This window comes from Schistocerca gregaria, chromosome 10, assembly GCF_023897955.1.
Source record: "Schistocerca gregaria isolate iqSchGreg1 chromosome 10, iqSchGreg1.2, whole genome shotgun sequence".
Lineage (NCBI taxonomy): Eukaryota > Metazoa > Arthropoda > Insecta > Orthoptera > Acrididae > Schistocerca > Schistocerca gregaria.
In genome coordinates, this window is record NC_064929.1 from 190,136,512 (window position 1) to 190,156,519 (window position 20,008).

General features: G+C 41.8%; 1 protein-coding gene across 3 annotated transcripts in view; it reads right to left on the minus strand.

Moving 5' to 3' along the window:
• LOC126293652 (ectopic P granules protein 5 homolog) overlaps window positions 1–20,008 on the minus strand; it is a 393,414-nt gene that overhangs the window by 160,217 nt on the left and 213,189 nt on the right. For all 3 annotated transcript variants that reach the window (XM_049986936.1, XM_049986934.1, XM_049986935.1), the window contains 3 exons: window positions 15,296–15,419; window positions 10,057–10,244; window positions 1,943–2,092 (listed from right to left, as the gene is read on the minus strand). In XM_049986936.1, coding sequence (XP_049842893.1) covers window positions 1,943–2,092; window positions 10,057–10,244; window positions 15,296–15,419 — 462 coding nt within the window. The remainder of the gene's footprint in view (window positions 1–1,942; window positions 2,093–10,056; window positions 10,245–15,295; window positions 15,420–20,008) is intronic.

The window sequence follows — 20,008 nt, forward strand, 5'->3', positions numbered from 1 at the left end:
ACGAATATTTTCAAAAGCGGAACAAATATGCACTAAGTGGAGGAACAAACTCACATCAACTAAAATGGATCACATTTTATTTGCAAATGACAATGTTGATTAATTTTTCCTTTTTGGGTTTGTATATGGTAATACTGACTGTAAATGATGACTGCAGATTCACTTTAATTACAGTTATAATATGCGTACTGTATTAATAACAAAAGTATCAAAATATAACAAAAATCACCCTTCATTCTTATAATTTTTCCACTTGGTAAAAAATATTTAGGATTTTGTTGTAGTATCTACAGTTTTCACAGCAAACAATATTTAAAACTTTTATATCTCAAAATTACTAGGGACATAACACAAAATTATTACACTTCTTTATATGTTATTTCAGAACAAGGCAAAGTCTAATAAAAATGCAAGTTTAGTGAGTGGTGAGTCATGGAAAAGAGCTAGTTTATTCCAGTGAGTGACCAGTTCTGATCTGGTCTCGGAAAAGAACAGTTTTGCATACCTCTAGTGGCAGGGGAAACATTTCAGACATACATCCACTCAGAATCAACACAAGAAGGCCTCACAAGATTGCATAAATGCCGTCAATGAAAGCACCCCTTCCTTTGGGATGTTCATTGTCACACATTTTGCACTAAAAAAAAGACAGTTTACAGTTCGATGTAGAACACCACGATGTTTTTGATGACCTTTCACACTGCTGACACACCGTGGATGCAACCTTTCTCTGAAAACATTGTAGTTCTGCAATCCCACTGCACATGATCTGACCCCTTTGGAGTGTAGATGGGTCCCAATTTTTGCTTTGGTATAAAGAGTGGAAGTAGGAACTGTTCAAAAATGTGTGTGGGTGGCACTGAAGGTGTAGTGAAACTGGGAGGTCTTAGAGGGACCCTTCGCCACTTTATTCCCCGCCCCGCACCCCCTGACCATTCTACAGGAGAGCGTGAAAGCGGAGGGAAGAAATAGCATAAATACCCTTTGCTGTTTCGAATACTGCTCACATTTCGTCGTATGGCCCTGAACTGTCCCTAGTGGTTCCACCTGATATGCCAGAGCAAAAACGGCAGTCACACTATGCTCCAAAGTGATCAGATAATGTTAATGGTGTTGCAGCCCCACCATGTCCGTAAAGAAGGGTTGAATCCTTCATAGCATGGCAGCAGTGGCAAAGATTGTCAAGAACATCATTCTGTTGCATATTACACTGCAAACTGTCATATTTTATCACAAATGTGTGTAAATGAATGCCCCAAGGAAACGGGCAATCTCACTGGTGCTTTTATGCCACCGCCTGAGGCCTTTTTGTGTCGATTATAAGCAGTGGTGTGTCTGAAACTTTTTCTTCAGCCACCAGTATGAAAACCACTTTACTTCAGCATTGGGTGTCTATGTTCTAACCTCTGTCACAGATGTTAAGAGAAGGGGTGAGGTGTGGGTAAGAGGGGATGTGATGATCTTCCTATCGTGTGACATGTTCACGGTGCCTTTGGGCTGAATTGCGATGAATTTGGTGCCAATATGACATCATTAATTGATCCTACACCTCTCACTCTAGCCTTTTTCACACATGTTGACTCACTCCCATTTGAAATGTCGCCAAACCTGAGAGTCACATTGTAGGGCGCCACACTTTTGTATTGTTATAGAGAAAGGTTGTAGGCACCTTAGAACCAAAATTCAAACTTGTGTGTCAGAATGGGAGGGGGGGGGGGGGGGGGGGGGAGGGGGAAATCATGGGATTTCAGAAAACTGACCCTTTAATTCTTTCATACAGAGCAGACGCACTAACTCTAGGTTTGTAACTACTAGTTCCTTCCTCATGGAGGAGACTGGGAATGGTTAATAAGGAGAAGTAGGTCACTCATACACCAGCATGGGAGGGATACACCTATAAAGGGGACAAAAAGGTGGGTCTTAATAAATGTTTCATACTCACTGTGCAAACTCGGTGATGGCACGGAAGGATGACTTCAGGGCGGACAGCATGGCTGCTCTGTTCTGCAGCATATCTGCCTGGATGGACGGGATGACCGGCTTGGAGGGCCGCAGTGGCGGCGGAGGCACCGGTGTGTCGTACAGCTGCAGCCTGTGGCAGTAAAACGTGACAGTGGAACTCGGTTTCCTGTTTATCAATTATACAATATTTTCAAGAGTCAAGTATATACACGGGTCGGACAAGAATATGCAAACATCCTCTGAGAGAAGGGGCACAATTGCTATCTCCACCATGCTTACATTACCTTGCCACTATTTTGCACGAAAAACTGGTATAATATTCCCTTCAAAACGTTATGGGAACTGTATTGATGCATTCCGAGATGACTGAAAGGTGTTTTGAATGATACTGGTTTTTCTACAACATATTATGCACGATAATGTGTTGCATTTTTTGTGTTTCCCTGTATGTTAAGTACACTATGAACCTAAGTACAATGACCACTTGCTTAGCAATATGTCGGTCCACTTTTGTATAGCAATACAGTACTGAATCTGTGTGGCATGGGTTCAGAAAGTCCTCAGTAGGTTTGTGGCACCACGTGTCCACTAGGAGGTCATGCAATTCCCATAAATTAGAGCTGGTCATTTTGAAACACAGAGCTGGCACCACACAGTGCCCCACATGTGCTGATCAGGCAAATTTTGTGGGCAAGATTGCAATATCAGACCATAACAGCATGATTACGTCTTTGGTATATGATGTCATTGGCATCAGGGGAGACATTGAGCATAAGAAGACATAGATTGTCCACAATAGTGTTTACGTAGTCCACAGCTGTCATGGTGTCTTTGATTACCTCCACAGGTCCAATGGAAGCCCAGGTGAATGTAGTCCATAGCATAATACTGCTTTCACTGGCCTGCATCTGTGGCATAGTGCAAATTTCAGATCCCTCTCTCCTCTGTTCTATCAAAAGGCTTAACCTTTAGCCCCACACCTAAATTCAACCACACTGCCGTGGTTAAAGATCTCCTCTCTTTCACCCGGAACCTCAAATGGAAATATCACTTCACCACCCAAACACAGCCCCCAAATACTAGACCCAGTGTTGAACCTTGTTTAGAACAGTTCCGACCGCCTTCTCAAAGGGATCCTCCTCCCCTCCCCCAAAACCATCCCTTGCAGACATTTCAGGAATTCCTCACATCCAGTGTTGCCTCCCAGTCTTCCTTGAAGAACATCCCGACAACCCTCAACATCATCCCAGCTGAATCCCGTGCCATTAAGCAGCTGAAAACAGACCGCTCTATTGTAATCCTTCCGGCGGATAAAGGCTCCACAACTGTGGTACTTGACCGTGTGGAGTATGTGGCAGAAGGACTGCGTCAACTCTCCGACACCTCAACCTTCAAAGCTGTTACCCAGGATCCCATTCCCTCCATTCAGACTGAGCTGCAGAAAATCCTAAAAATCCAAGGTCCCTCACAAGGCCTCACAATGGCTTCCATAGACTTACTCACTCCACCTGAGCCACGTACCCCTACCTTCTACCTATTACCCAAAATCCACAAAGAGAACCATCCTGGCCGTCCCATTGTAGCAGGCTTCAAAGCCCCAACAGAACGTATCTCAGCTCTGGTAGACCAACACCTCCAACCTATCACCTGCAGACTCCCATCCTACATCAAGGACACAAACCATTCCTAGAACGCCTCAAATCCATTCCCACTCCTCTCCCACCTGAAACCTTTCTTGTCACCATAGATGCTACATCCCTTTACACAAACATCCCACACACCCATGGTCTCTCTGCCCTTGAGCACTACCTCTCCCAACGCCCACCCGAAGATCTTCCAAAAACCTCGTTCCTTATCACACTTACCAACTTCATCCTCACCCATAATCACTTCACTTTTGAAGGCCAGACCTACAAACAAATCAGGGGAAGTGCCATGGGAACCAGGATGGCTCCATCCTATGCCAACCTCTTCATGGGCCGCATGGAGGAGGCTTTCCTGAAGACCCAACAGCTGCTTCCCCTGGCCTGGTATAGGTTTATAGATGACATCTTTGTGGTCTGGACTCATGGTGAAGAAACACTCCTTAATTTCCTCCATAACCTCAACTCCTTTTCGAATCTGAATTTCACCTGGTCCTTCTCCAAAACCAAAGCCACCTTCCTGGATGTTGACCTTCATCTTGTTGAAGCTCACATCCACACCTCTGTCCATATCAAACCCACCAACAAACAACAGTACCTTCACTTTGATAGCTGCCATCCATTCCACATCAAACGCTCCCTTCCCTACAGCCTAGGTATTCGTGGCAAACGTATCTGCTCCAGTGACGAATCCTTCAACAATTACACCAATAACCTGACCAGTGCTTTCCTCTCCCGCAACTATCCTGCAGACCTTGTCCACAAACAGATCTCCCGAGCAATACATTCCTCCTCGTCCAACAACAATATTCCTACCCTCAGACCACACAGAAGCATCCCCCTTGTCACCCAATATTATCCTGGCCTCGAATACATCAATAAATTACTCCGCCAGGGATATGACTTTCTCAAGTCAACCCCTGAAATGAGATCATCCCTTGACAAAATTCTCCCCACACCACCCAGAGTTGCCTTTCGTCGTCCCCCTAACCTCCGTAACATCCTTGTTAAACCCTGCAATATTCCCAGACTACCTACTCTACCCAGCGGTTCCTACCCCTGTAACCGACCCCGCTGCAAAACCTGCCCCATGCATCCCCCCACAACCACCTACTCCAGCCCCGCTACTGGTAAAACATACACAATTCAAGGCAGGGCCACGTGTGAGACTACACATGTCATTTATCAGCTGACATGCCTGCACTGCACAGCCTTTTACATTGGTATGACAACAACTAAACTGGCTGAGCGCATGAACGGACACAGACGAACTGTCCGCCTAGGAGATGTCCAATACCCAGTAGCGGAGCATGCCCTCCAGCATAATTCTAGGGACCTAGGAACCTGCTACACTGTATGTGCCATTTGGCTTCTCCCACCCAACACCAGTCCCTCTGAACTGCGGAGATGGGAACTTGCACTCCAGCACATCCTTTCATCCCGCCATCCCCCTGGACTGAACCTACGTTAAACAACCTCACTCCCATTTACTTTTCAGTCTTCTCCTCTTTCCCTTTCCTCTTTAGCCATTCATGCATCTTTCCATCCTACATCTTTATACTATACACCTCTTTACTTCTGTATGCATCCTCTTTGGTTTGAAGCTGGCACAGTACCTGCAGTAGAATATCTTTGGCTTCCCTCTGACAACCATGCCTCCATCCTTGCTACCTTCCCTGTTTTCCTTTCCCTGTTGCTTCATAACCTGGGTTGTGAGTAACTAAATCCACTTTCCCTTCTTCCCTTTCTTTCCCCTCTCTCCTCCCTGATGAAGGAACATTTATTCCGAAAGCTAGGAACTTAAATTTTCGGTTGTTTTTTGTGTTTCTATCGGCTGTACTGAGCTGAGGTAAGTACTGGCCAGCCCCTCTATCTCTTTGTTAGTAATTGTTTCACATCTTTATATGAGATTTTCCAATAATTGATAATATTGTCAACATGGCTCCACATGGGAACATGTAGGGGCCATCTGCTGGAAAGCTCCAGTGAACTTGCTCTGACCTCGACAGAAAACCCTTGCCATAACTTGGATATGCAAGCTGGGTGCTTAGTACTGTTCCTGCACATCCTAATTGCACGTTCTTCATTTGATCTGCCTCGGTATTGGTTCTGGCTGTGGGTGAGCATTCCTCCAAGAAAGAAAGATGGAGGCAATTTGTGGCAGCCAATTGCTGCATACACAAGCTCATCAAGTTTGTCAGATACTGTGTGCACGATGTCGTGTGTAATTCACTGCAGTGATTGAATTGGGCATGGCAGTATTGCCTTTTGCCAGGTGCCCTGGTTTCCTGTTGCACCACTCGACCACGTGCCCACACTACCGACAGTTGAAACACTGGGGAGAGTTGTTAAAATCTGGTGGCATCAGTTGAACTGACGCAGGCACGTCTTGAGATTCTTCACGACAAATATGTCGGTATTCTTCTTGTGCCAGCACAGCACCAAGAATAACCACAATGTCACACTCATCTGATCAGACTTCAGCCACAGCTAGATGTCACCTTAGCAGCCCGCTCTTTCTGCTTCAGTGATGACAACTGTGATGTCCACTATATACAGAAACCCTCTGATAACAACTTTTACTGCCCCCCCCCCCCCTCCCCCACTCACATTCAGTCCACAATTCCTCAGTGAAAACATAAACGGCTAACATTTGTTTGACCACCTTCCAGTCATTTTCGTTCCAGAAAGAGCTCATCAGTGCCCTTTCACAAACACTGGTATGCACCTCATATATGAGATTTAATTTCTGGACTATCTCCTCCCTCATCACAGCCCTCTGGCATTCCTTTCTGTTGATGTGGATGAGGTGGCCAGGGGCGTTTCAGTCTTCCAATGAAGGCCGCTTATTGGATGATGCCTCATCATCTTTTCCCAGCAGTTCATTCCCATCTCTCCTGCACTGCACACAGTTGTTTCTTGGTTGCTGTGTACCACGACCTGCAGTATAGTGCTGTTGCAGCTTGCCATCTGTTCAAGTTCCCACTTCTCTGTCATTTTCTTCTTATTTCTAGTGCTCTCGTATGCCACCTCAAAATTCTTGTAAGCTTCTCCTGGGTAAAAACCTCCTAATTGTCTTACTCTCATCGACTCACCACCGAGTTCCCCACTTGGCAGTCTCACTGAACAGACTACAATTGTGACACGCCATGTTCAACAGTGTGCATTGAATGATGTGCTCCAAAATACTCGTGCCTGCACCAGCATTGTAGCCTGTCATCAAATCTGCCACCAATCACAGCTTACCTGCTTCACCACTTTCCTTAGGTACTTACTTACAGTACTAGCATCCAAACAGCCAGCCAGCTGCACCACTGCTGAGATGCTCATTCCCAGGCTCTCAGCCCTAACAATCTGCCCTTTCTCAAATATGCTAATGTCAGAGGATTTCCCCTCTTGCTACCTGTACTGACCCTAGAATGCTTCCTCATTTGTCTCTACTTCACTTACATACTTTCTTTACGGAATTACGTGTACATAACACCATCTGGAGACATTCAGTTTCAAGCGGACAATTGTCATAATGTTTTTGCTCATCAGTGTAACATATTTTCATAAATAATGTTTGTAGTTGAAACATGAAGAGAATAGAATATTTTGGAATGTGGTTCTACAGCAGAATGCAGAAGAGTAAGTGTGTACTTCTATGAGCTGCAACAAAAAAATATGGTGAATAATTTTATTACAAGTGAAGCAATAAGCTTACATGAAAATTGATTGGACCTCCTTCAATGTTCTGTCGTCCTTGGCTGGCAATGCACTTATCCCAATATTGAATTCAAGACTGGGAGCAATTCTGGAAGGCTTCTTTTGGAAGGGCATTCAGCTGCTCTGTCGTGGTCCTCTTGGTGTCAGGAACGGAGTCAAAACATTTTCATTTAAGCACAGTTTTAAGTTTTGGGAAGAGACAGAAGTCACATGGTGCTAGATGTGGTGAGTGAGGCAGATCTGGACAGTAGGAACACTTTTCCCATCCAAAAACCTGTGAATCAAAAGCAAGGTGTGACACGGCGCATTGTCATGATGTAGAATGAAGCCTTTGGCCCATTTTTCTGGTCTCTCTCTTTGTACATCATTTCACAAATGTTGCAGTACACCCCTGTAAAATTGAACATTTATATCTGTTGCCCTTGGAACAAAATCCGATCACACTATGCTCTCATTACTGGGGGGGGGGGGGGGGGGGTTTCTACTTTTCATGTATTCCTTTGGCACTTTTTTGCAGCTTAAAACAGAATTTAATGTTCATGCTTTGTTCAGAATCCATGATGGGTGACAGATATGATAAACAAAGCACTATTCTAGCATCTTTTGATGCTGTCTGACACATCACAATGTGCTCCACCTTGACACTGTGTATCTCAAAGGATCAGCCTATTGGACAAATTACATCAAATGGTTGTAGCATTAGCAATTCCAGCTAGAAAAATTCATTCACCATATTTGTTTTTCCACATGACTACTACAATATATAATTAAATGCCAGGAAGAGGGTTCATCAAATCACCTTCATTCTATTTCTCTGCTGTTCCACTCCCTAAGTAGGTGGGTGCCAACAAAATAGTTTTGCATTTGAAGGAGCAACTTGGTGATTGAAATTCCATAAAAAGAGCTAATAACTGAAGAGGAGGTACTGAATAAATATGTGGAGAAAAGATATCTATGACAGAAGTTACCTAAAAGTGTATATCAGCTATCAGGACACATCTTAATGCAAAAAGGAATCATCCAGTCGGAAAAAAATTCAACAAGTTCGATGACATGTGAAGGTTCTTCTCTCTGTTTTCTTTTATTACAATGGGATAGTACATCATGTGTTTCTGTCTTATGGTCAAAAGGAATACTATCTGGAAGTTATGCACTGTTTTCATGGAGCAATCCACTGATAACAACCACAACTGTGACAAAATCACTCACAGAAACTACATAAGAATAACACTACCTCACACCTGAATGCTTGTTCGTGATTCCTTGGCAAAAAACAAAACCTTTATGTTGCCTTTGGCTCAGTATTTGCCCGTCATGGCCCCCTGTGATTTCTTTCTATTCCCAAGACTGAGGAGGACCATGAAAGTATGTCGTTTGGCAACCACCGATGAGATAAAAACAGAAATGCTGAAGGAGCTGAACACCATAATGAAAAGTGAGTTCCATAGGTGTGAGAGCCCTTTGATGGGGGCAAAGTTGATATTGATAAATAAATAAAGATTTTTTAAGAAAAACAAAAACTCCATCATACAAACTCTGAAAGTCACGTAAGATCCATCATGGAGAGTACCTTGCACCAACACATACCATTCCCTCCCTTTCCTATTCCACTCCTGAACGGAGTGAGGGAATAACAGTCTGTCAATGTGTTTCCACATGAGCCCTAATTTCTCATATCTTGTATTCACAATCGTTACACACACACACACACACACACACACACACACACACACACACACACACACACACAAAATGTACAGAACTAGCATCACCACATAACCAGAGATCAACATCAGATGTTAATAATTGTGAATTACCAACAGGTGAAGAAGTAGCACTAACACTGTTCTTCAGTCATCAGTTGTTTGACCAGAGAAAGAGCAGGATTCCAAGCAGAATTTAAGCAAAAACCTCTGACTCTACTTATAAGACCACTTACTAATTTAATCTCAGCAGCTTCCTTTATAACATTATACCAATAGCGTGAAGTGCTGCCATAATCTTGAAGCAGCAGCTTTTGCATCTCCCTTTCAGTTAGCATCCAGCTTTCTGAACCATTAAGGACAATCGAGCCTGTAACAGCATTGCCAATCTCATTTTCATAGCATGTTAGAATGGATCAAAGCTCTGAGGATATATAGACATCTCCAGCCAGCAAAAATTCTTTCACTTACATCAATGGGTATTTAATTATAACAACTGCAATACTTTCCCCGGCACTCAAACTAATCAGCAGACTTCAAGCTGTCAACTGTGAAGACAAATACCAATATTACAGTAATTAATTGGTGACATATTCTAGTTATGCACCAAATAGCTCCAGTTCATAGACTTTAGTTACTCTATCCACTAACATCACACTTTTGCCAAGGGTGGTGATTTCAGTGATGAAGAGGGTACTCTGGTACTGAAGAAGATGTGTAACATTCTTCCAACATGGAGTAATAGACCAGACAGTAGTGACCAAGAACAGCCAATTGTGCCCAACTTTTGAAAACATTTGATATCACACCCCTGTGTGAGAATGTGCAGAAATGAAATCTTACTTAATTCAGTTGTCATCCAGGGTGCAAAGTGAGCCTTCATAGAAGCTACATCTTTCCTTGAAGGTGTCCTCTGCAGATTAGGTTGTAGTGTTGGGTGTTACCAAGAAATTCATACGGCCATGGCGTAACAGCCTGGCGTGTTTTAATATACATTACATTTCTGGGTCAAAGTTTACATTTTGCACTCCTCCACTTGCCTGCTAACAATCCGGTGTGCCGGGTCCTTGGCGTCCTCCGGCTCCGAGCTGGCACGCGCCAGTCGGTGTTTGGAGGATCCGTCCGACTCCTTGTCTGTACCGCGGAAGCGCAGTGCCTGCCACTCCCTCACTGCATTTTGCTGGGCGGTGCGCACTGCCTCGTAGTCCAGGTACTCCAGCCAGGGACGCTGTCAACAGAAGGTACTAAAGCGGTACTTTCAGTGGGTGTTAGGCTGGCGGTAAATATCTCTTATATGAACACTGCAACAAATTAGTAATGTGTGTTCACACTTGGCATCATATGTAACATTCCTTCAACCATCTTCCATTCTTTGGTTACTTGTATGGGCTAATATAGCACTACTCGATATCAGACTACAAAGGGCAGTAGACCAAGAGTGGAGTATTCATACAACTGATGTCTTTCCTGCCTGAGTGAAGTCAGATTTATTTGCAAATATTCCCTTTTTATTTTCCAAAGACCAGTGGCCATGAGGAGATGTGGTGCACATTGTGAATGACTCACTGTGCTCTGTTATGATAATTAAATAATGATTGAAATTAAAAGCTTTGTAATTCAACCTGTAATTGATGTACTAAAATTGCTTACAATACTTGACCAGTTGGTTGGAGGTGGAAGCGGTCTGATTCATGCTGCAAATATTTTTCACATTGAGAATATTTACATCGTATTCAACAGTAAAGATTTTAACTGTCTATGTTAGACAAAATAACATCACTCTTAGAAAGTGAAAAATATATGTGAAAAACCTGTATTTTATTTCAAGAACATCAAACATCTAACATACCTGAATTTGAAATTAATGGAACATCACATAAATGAAAATATTAAATATGTTCACCGAAAATATTCTACCTGCCCAGATAGGCGAGCACAATAAGACACGATTTCCACAATATGGTTATGTGAGCCCATACCAGATTGAGTCTGCCCTGCTGATAAACAATAAACGTTGGTGAGCTGATCAGGCTGGATGTGCTTTTTAGGCGGTTTCCATTTTCCAATTAGGTAAATAGCAGACTGGCGCCCACATTCCACCTCAGATAAATGCTAAGAAAACATTTAGAATACATTCTCACACTTGAATGTAGATTTACTCTGGATAATGACAGATGGAGTACACAGATTCCTTTCCATTACTGGGTGCCGGAGGGGGAGGGCGGCGGGGGAGAGGAGTTTGGAGTTGGCACCAAGAAGGGCATCTTGCCAACAACTATTCCTAATATTGCTTTAACTCATATAACAACGCCAATTCAAAGAAGAACAAGTTGACTGATAATATTAGTCTCAGATAATGCTGAAGTAAGTATTGATCTCTAACTAATAATTTCAGAGTTCAGTTCTACAAGTGCAATTAATTAACCCTTTTCTCCACATGTAGCTATCGACTGAAACTGCATTATGAGTAGACGTCAATATGAAAAGGACAGATTACTACTCACCACATAAAGGATGTTCTGAGCCAAAGGCACATCCACGCGCACGCACGCACGCACGTGCACGCACACGCACACACACACACACACACACAATCTCTGACTGCAGGACCAACTGCAGACTGTGTTTGCAAAGGGGAGGGGAAGGAGGGAGGGGAAGGAGAGGTACAGAAAGAGAAGGGGAAAAGAGTAATAGACGAGTTGGTGGAATAGAACACATGTGTAGTGGTGGAGTGGGAGCAGGGAAGGGGTTAGGTAGGTGGACGACAGGGACAGGTGAAGGTTGAGACACCCACATGGCACCATCCTATGCCAATCTGTTCTTGGACCATGTAGAGAAATCCTTCCTAACCACCAAGAATACCAAACCTACATCTTCATGATCTGGAATGAGGGTGAGGACACCCTCTCTACATTCTTCCAGAGCTTCAACACCTTCTCCCATTAACTTCAGTTAATCCTCCTCAACATAACACCCCACCTTCCTCAACACCGACCTCAACTACAAGGATGGCTACATCAGTACCTCCATCAACATCAATCTTATCTCCATTTCAACAGATGCCTCCCATTCCATACCAAGAAGTCCCTTAGATGAAGTGTAGCCATCCATGGTCATCACAGGTATAGTGACAAGTAGTCCCTGTCCAAATATGGCCTTCACAGACAAAAATTATCCTTCCAATCACAACCAGAAACAAATCTTCCTCACCTTGTCTCTCCAGTCACCTGCCAACTCCCACATAACCACTGTCTGGCAGTAAAGGAGCACTGATCTTGTAACGCAATACCAAAGAATGATTCCTCTCATCATCCCATATCACCCATGACTGGAGTAACTGAATCACGTTCTCCGTCACAGCTTTGACTACCTCTCGTCATGCCTTGAAGTGACAAATACCCTGCCCAGTGCCCTCCCAACCCTTCCCACAATGGTACTCCACCTCCAACTGAACCTATGCAGTATCCTTGTCCATCCCTACTCCACAGCTGCTCCCAACACCTTACCTTACTGTTCATATCCCCACAACAGATCTAGATGCAAGACCTGTTCCATACATCCTCACACCACCATTGCAAGAAGTCATATGATCCACAAACTAAGTTGCAGGCACTGTGTTGCTTTATGCATGGACATGACAACTAAGAAGCTTTCTGTCGGAGACAGAAACAGGTGGACTAGCCAGTTGCTGAACATGGCGTTCAACATGAGTTGCTTCACTTCAATGACAGCTTCACACCCTGCACCATCTGGCTCCTTACTAGCAACATCAGCTTTCCTGAACTGCACAAGAGAAAACACTGCCAACAAAAATATCCTACAGTCCCGTAACCCTCTGGCCTCAAACTTCCCTAGTCCCTGTCCTTCACCCACCTATATGCTTCCATGCTCCCACCCCAGCACTACACACATCTTCTACTGCACCAAATCAAGGATCTGTACATTTCCCACAGCATTTATGGTGAGAATGGCTATGTGGGGTCTTGCAATATCCTGCTGGAATATGCCTTATGGTTACGAATAGTTTGATAACAAGAGTTATCAATCTTCATCACATAGCGGCGATCATTCAGTTTCCCTTATCAAATCAATCCTGTTGTCATATCCAGTAGCTCCACACACTATGATTCCAGGAATTTGCCACAAGCTGGAGTCCGATTCAACACTGCAAATGCAAATAGCTGGTTTGTAAGGAGCTAAAATGCAGGTGCATCAGCACATGAGTTGTGGCATATTAGACACATAATCACTGACTTATATGGGATGTTCAGTTTTATATTAATTACTTGCAACAGAAAATCTGGCCAAGCTGAGGTTCCAGTGTGCTAAAGTTCATGGAAATTGTAGCAGGCGGGAGATATTCAGAGGTCATATAATTCCATTATTGGTGTTCAAGCAACAAAAGTGAAAAAATAAAAGAAAGGTTTGTCATCCATAACAGATTATTATTAATGACAGCCTTCACTCTCCATGTCACTGCCCAATCCTAATGAAAAGTACTTCTACATCTTCAGCTACAGCTTCATACATACTCTGCAAGCTCATATGGTTCATGGTGGGGAGTAACTTGTATCACTGTTCTAGTCAATTGCTTTCCTATTCTACTTGGAAATAGAACAAGTGAAAAACAACTGTCTATATGGTTTCGTACAAGCTGTGACTTATCTCTTTGTTTTTGTAATCATTATGTGAGGTTTACGTTGGTGGCAGTAAAATGTTTCTGCAGTTGGTTATAAATGGCAATGCTCTGCATCTTCTCAACAGTGTTTCACAAAAGAATGTTTTCTTTCCTCCGGGAATTTCCACTCAAGTTCTTGGAGACTCCCATAATACTTGCCTGCTGGTCGAACCTACTTAAAAGCAGCATGCCTCTGAAGTGCTTCAATGTGTTCCTTTAATCTGACTTGGTGGGAGATCCCAACCACTCAAGCGATACCCAAGAATGGGCCACAAAAGTGTTTTGTATGCCGTCTCCTTTACAGAGCACCCAATTTCTTAGAATTCTTCCAATAAACTGAATTGGACCAATTAGCTTTCCTACAACTGATCTTTGTGCCTGTTCAATTTCATGTTGTTTGCAACGTTACATACAGATATTTAATCAATATGACTGTGTCAAGCAGAGAACCACTAACAGTGTACTTGAACATTGGATAATTGTTTCTCCTAATCATCTGCATTAACTTACATTTCTCCACACTTAGCACAAGCTCCCTTCATTGCACCAAATATGAACTATGTTCGAGTCACCCTATATCCACTCACAGTCACTCGACGATAACTTGCTTCCGTCTATTACACCATCACCACCTTACAGTCAATGACTACTGCTCACCATATTTGTCAGATCATTTATATATACAGAGAACAAGAGTCATCCTATCATAGTTTACTTGGGCACTTCTAGTGCTAGCTTTGTTTCTAGTGAACTCTTTCGAACAAAGACATCATACTAGTTTCTATTACTTAAAAAGTATTCAAGCAACTCACGCATCTGATTGGTTGGTTGATTTGTGGGGAGTGGACCAAACAGCGAGGTCATCGGTCCCATCAGATTAGGGAAGAATGGAGAAGGAAGGTGGCCGTGCCCTTTCAAAGGAACCACATCGGCATTTCCCTGAAGCGATTTAGGGAAATTACGGAAAACCTAAATCAGGATGGCCAGACACGGGTTTGAACTGTCATCCTCCTGAATGCGAGTCCAATGTACTGACCACTGTGCCACCTCTCTCGGTCCACATATCTGAGAATATATTCTGGGTGATCGGACCATCACTAAGAGTTTGCAGTGTAGCACTGTATCAAACGCTTTCCTGGAATCTGGGAATACGGAATCAACTTGTTGCCCTTCATCAACGGTCTGCAGGATATTGCGCGAGAAAACAGCACGCTGAGTTTTGCACAAGGGATGCTTTCTAAACTTGTCTTGATTTATTATCAGGAGCTTTTCACAGTCAAGTAAATTTATTATGTTCAATCTTAGAATATGCTCACGAACTCTGAAGCAAACTTATGTTGAATACACTGCTCTACAATTTGGTAGGTATGGAAGTAGCATGCACTTTTTTCCATTTGATCGAAGTTTTGCACTGGGTGACCAATTCTTGATGAATGTCAACTAAGTAACTGTAACATAGCAAATTAGCAACTTGATCGATTGTTTCATAAAGGACTCGATACAGCGGAATATGAAAAGAGGACCAATGTAATGCGCCAATTGTGGTAGGAATGCTACCACACCAGTGAGTGAAAGTAAGAGAAATGAGAAATGCCGCTTACCCTGTCACCTTGCAGTACCAGAGCGAGCTTCTGTGAGTCGTACTGTGGGGGCAGCGCCGGCAGGAACAGGCTCGGCTCGTGGAGGCGAGGCTCCTCCAGCCACAGCGCAAATGTCCGCATCAGGCTGCAACCAATGCCCCAATGTCAACAGCTCTGCTTTCAACAAATTTTACTGGCCACTCATTTGAGGAGAAACAAACATGTAACAGCACAATTTTCATACCTCAAGATGATTGTCCAGAATTATAAGGCATATTCTAAAACTAAGGACCTGTGACCAATAATTAACCAATGGTAGGCCTGAATGAAGTTTCATGCATGCTGTGCTGTCTGACAACTCTTTTTAGTAAACTATTGCAGCAATGGTTTGATTCAGTTGTCGTCTGCCAGCTGGTGGGAGCAGATCACACTGTCCAAGAAAATTGTAGAGCCCATCAGATGTGAACTGCATGGTGTGATTAGATTTTCACTGGCAAGAAGATCTTCAGCTGCAGAAATCTGTCGTGAGTTATGTCCAAAGTATGGACTCGAAATGATGTGAGACGAACAAGACTGAAAATGGCATCTAGAATTTCAAAATGGTTGCACGTATGTTCTTGATGAACAGCAGAGTGGCAGGCTCAGTATTCGAACCCACAACATTGTTGATCAAATGAACCAGAAACTTCAAAGTATCAGTAACTTACAGTTACTGATCCAGCTAATGAATTCCAAAATATTACTTGAACCTCAATTTCGAGAACAGTCACTCAATAGTTTGGATTTCACAAACTGTGTGCAATGTGGGTTCACATTGCTTCAGGTGACAAGATGTGGATATCTGTAAACCAATGCAGAACTGAAACAACAGTCAATACACTGGTACCATTTAAGTTCACCCAAACTCAAAAAGTTTAGACGATATTGCAGTGCCGGTGTTATTCTGATGGCGATGCACTGCAGCATCACATCATCTGAAATCACTGTTGCGAATAATGACTACCATTGCCTGTTGAACGGAATGACGACAATGAAAATTTGTGCTGGACCGGGACTCGAACCCGTATTTCCCGCTTATTGTGATAAGTAGGAAATTTGGGTTCGCGTCCCGATCCGGCACAAAATTTTCATTGTCATCATTCTGTTCTACAGCTGATGGTAGTCATTAATCGCAATTGCGAGTTCATCTGATCTGTCAAAAAGCTTAAGTGATCTTCATTCTTGAACTGAAAAAATTATGGCTCTTTTCTTTTTAGGTCAAGAAGAGCATCCTTCTGATTGGTTTCATGGATCAAATATCAACAATTACAGCTGACACATACAGTGAAACACTAAGCAAACTGAGATGTGACATCCAGAATTGATGCAGCAGGAAACTGTCATCCAGCATTATCCTCCTTCACAACAATGCATACCCTCATATCACTGCCAAAACCAAGAAGTTTCAAGATTTTCATTGGGAATTTTTTTATCACCTCCTGTACAGTCTCGACCTTGCACCAAACGACTATTTTCTCTTCTTGCGTCTGAAAAAGTGGGTGGGTGGCAACAATTTCAAAAGCGACAATGAACTCAGGGCTGGGCTTACTGACTAGTTCAGTTCACAGGCAGCAGACTTCTATGGGGGTAACGAAACTAGATATGTAGTAAAATATTACTGTCAATAAAAATCTTTTCTTATAATCGTATTTATATTTATGACCAAACAGACCTTAGTTTTGGGAGACATCTCAAATGTGCCCTGCTGAAAGGAACTGATTACTGTACCTGCTTGTGTGTTTGCAGTGAGAGTCAGAATCTGTTCTCATGACATGGGAACTATGTCCTTGCACAGTCTATACCTATGTTTGCATAACCTATCAGTCCAAAAAGTTTCTTCAAGACTGAATTTATAAAAAATAGAGAACAGTTAAGAGGGTTGACAAAATGCCTAATTAACCATCAATACTTATTATTAACCTATATATCTATGAGTTTCAGTCATAGACAATCATCACAATATATCTGTTAACATCAAAACTGAATACAAGCAATATACATGAAAATAATATAACATGAAAAAAATGTTGGTACACTCTACGTATACGTATTTGCAAGGTGAAAACATATCAAGTGAATGCATATCTTATGTTCCTTATATAGGCTCTTACAACAACATTATCATAGTGACAGTCCACAATCAGTAGTCAAATACAGCACTTAAAGTAATAACATAGTATCACAGTAACCAATACCAAAGTGATGAAAAGAAAGGAGGAACATATATACATGAAACAATCAAATTCATCTGTAAGGTACTGTCACAAGTGGTAATGCCTCTGATACATTCACTAGTAGTAATAATGTAGCTTTATAACAGAGAAATATTGTCCCAGCTGCAAAGAGCTAAGTGGGATATTTCTATTGAACATCTTTGGTAAGATAATCCAAAGGAAGGAAGAAAGATTGGGTTTAATGTCCTGTTGATATCGAGGCCATTAGAGACGGAGCACAAGCTCGGATTGTGTCAAGGATGGGTAAGGAAATCACCCATGCCCACACAAACAAACTATTCTGGCATTTGCCTGGAGTGATTTAGGGAAACCATGAAAACTTCTATCTGGACGGTTGGATGCAAGTTTGAACTGTCATCCTCCAAAATGTGTGTTCAGTGTGCTAACAACTGTGAACTGTACCACCTTGCTCGGTAAGATAATTCAAGAATCAGTGACAGTGATGATGATGATGATGATGATGATGATGATGACAACACAAACACCCGTTCCCCCGGGCAATGAAATTCCCCAACCCAGACAGGAATTGAACCCGGGACCCTGTGATCTGGGGGCAGCAACACTAGCCTGTATTAGTGACAGTGAAAGTTATAAGTGTATAACGTATCCTTCATCATGAACTGCATCTGTATGGTTAATGCTGGAGGGTACATTATATAAATATTATCAATCTCATTTTCTTGTTATTTTATAATGTCAACACTGATAACTTTCACTGTCACTAGATCTCACATTATCTTGCCAAAGATTTTAAACTGAGACATCTCACTTATCTCTTTGGAGTTGAGACAATACTTCTCTGTTATAAAGTTACATTTATTACCACTAGTTGATGTATCACAGGTATTGCCATCTGTAAAGTTCCAAGACTGGTTTTATTCCTAGCTTATAAACAATGGCAGCACAATTGGAATTAATCTCTGTGCCCTGTGCCATTATTTACTGTATTATGTTAGGCTTTATTAATGGCTCAGCTTCTAACCACAATACAATGTATTTACAGTATGAATTTCATTGTTTTACTTGCTGACCTATACATTATGTATGTGTGGTTATATTTGTTTACAAAATTAATAGGTTTTTGCCTATTGTGAAACCCAATAACTTATTAACAAATGCAACTGTAATACATAACTATACATAAATCATGTACAGGGTACCAAGGGAAACAATTAAAAACATACTATAAATACATTGTATTGTATATGGAAGTTGAGCCATAATAAGTTTATACAATAAATAATGCCATGCTGCACAGAGATTAATTAAAGAATCATATAATTCTTTAAATGACAAGTAGAGGCATTGTTAAATAACTAAGACAATTCAGTCCATGCTCCTGTATGTAACATGTGACTGACATATGAAGGCATTCACACTAAACCTGTCAGGCTAAATATACGTACAAAATAAGAGAGACGATATGTGCAACATTCACAGGACATACTAAAAATAATCTTTAAGTCATAATCATGTTCACACAATACACTAGCACAGGGAAATAATATTATATGACACTGTGAAGAACCATTTGAGTATATATATATGGATCTCAGGCTACAGATCATCGTTTACTGGATTCAAATGTCCAATTGTCACACACAGGTATATCAGAAAGTCAATGTTACAATGACATAAGGTAGTAACACAGGAAAATATATTCCTTGCAATGTTATAATGTCAATATTGATAACTTTCTCTGTCACTAGTTCACGATATTACCGGAGACATTCAATATAGATATCCTCCTTAACTCCTTTCAGCTGAGACCATATCCCCTATTATAAAGTTCTGTTATTATCACCACTGAAAGTATCACAGGCATTACCATCTGTGATGGAACCTTACAGATGATTGTCTTTGCTTGTTTCACATACATATGATCCTCCATGCTTTTCGTCATCTTGGTATTAATCACTACAATACTATGTTACTATTGTTTTAAGTGCTATACTAAATTGTGGACTTTCACTATGATTATGTTGATGTTGTATGAGCCTATAAGGAACAAGACATATCCTTTCCCCTGATTTGTTTTCACATTGTATGTATATACATATGATATACCCTCATTTTTGTCATGTTCTATTATATTTGTGTACATTACATGTATTCAATTTTGATATTGACAGATGTCCAGTAATGATGGTCTACGACTATAACCAATACACATATATGTTTCTAATGAACAGCTAATGGTTAACAATGTATTTTCTCAAGTACTTAATGGGTATTGATTGTCACTTAACCAATACTTTAGAATTAAGATGGTGGTTTTAATGCTTCAGATTGTAATCTATCCCTCCTTCCTTGTTGTTGCCACTGTCCTTTATCGTAAAGTCTTTTCAGAAGATTAGGGAAGAGTAAGATTTACAATAAACTTTTTGCTCACACAGTTAGCACCAGTTCTTCATGTCTAGGGGTTTGATTCTTGAAGCTGAAATTCTCACATTTTAGTTTC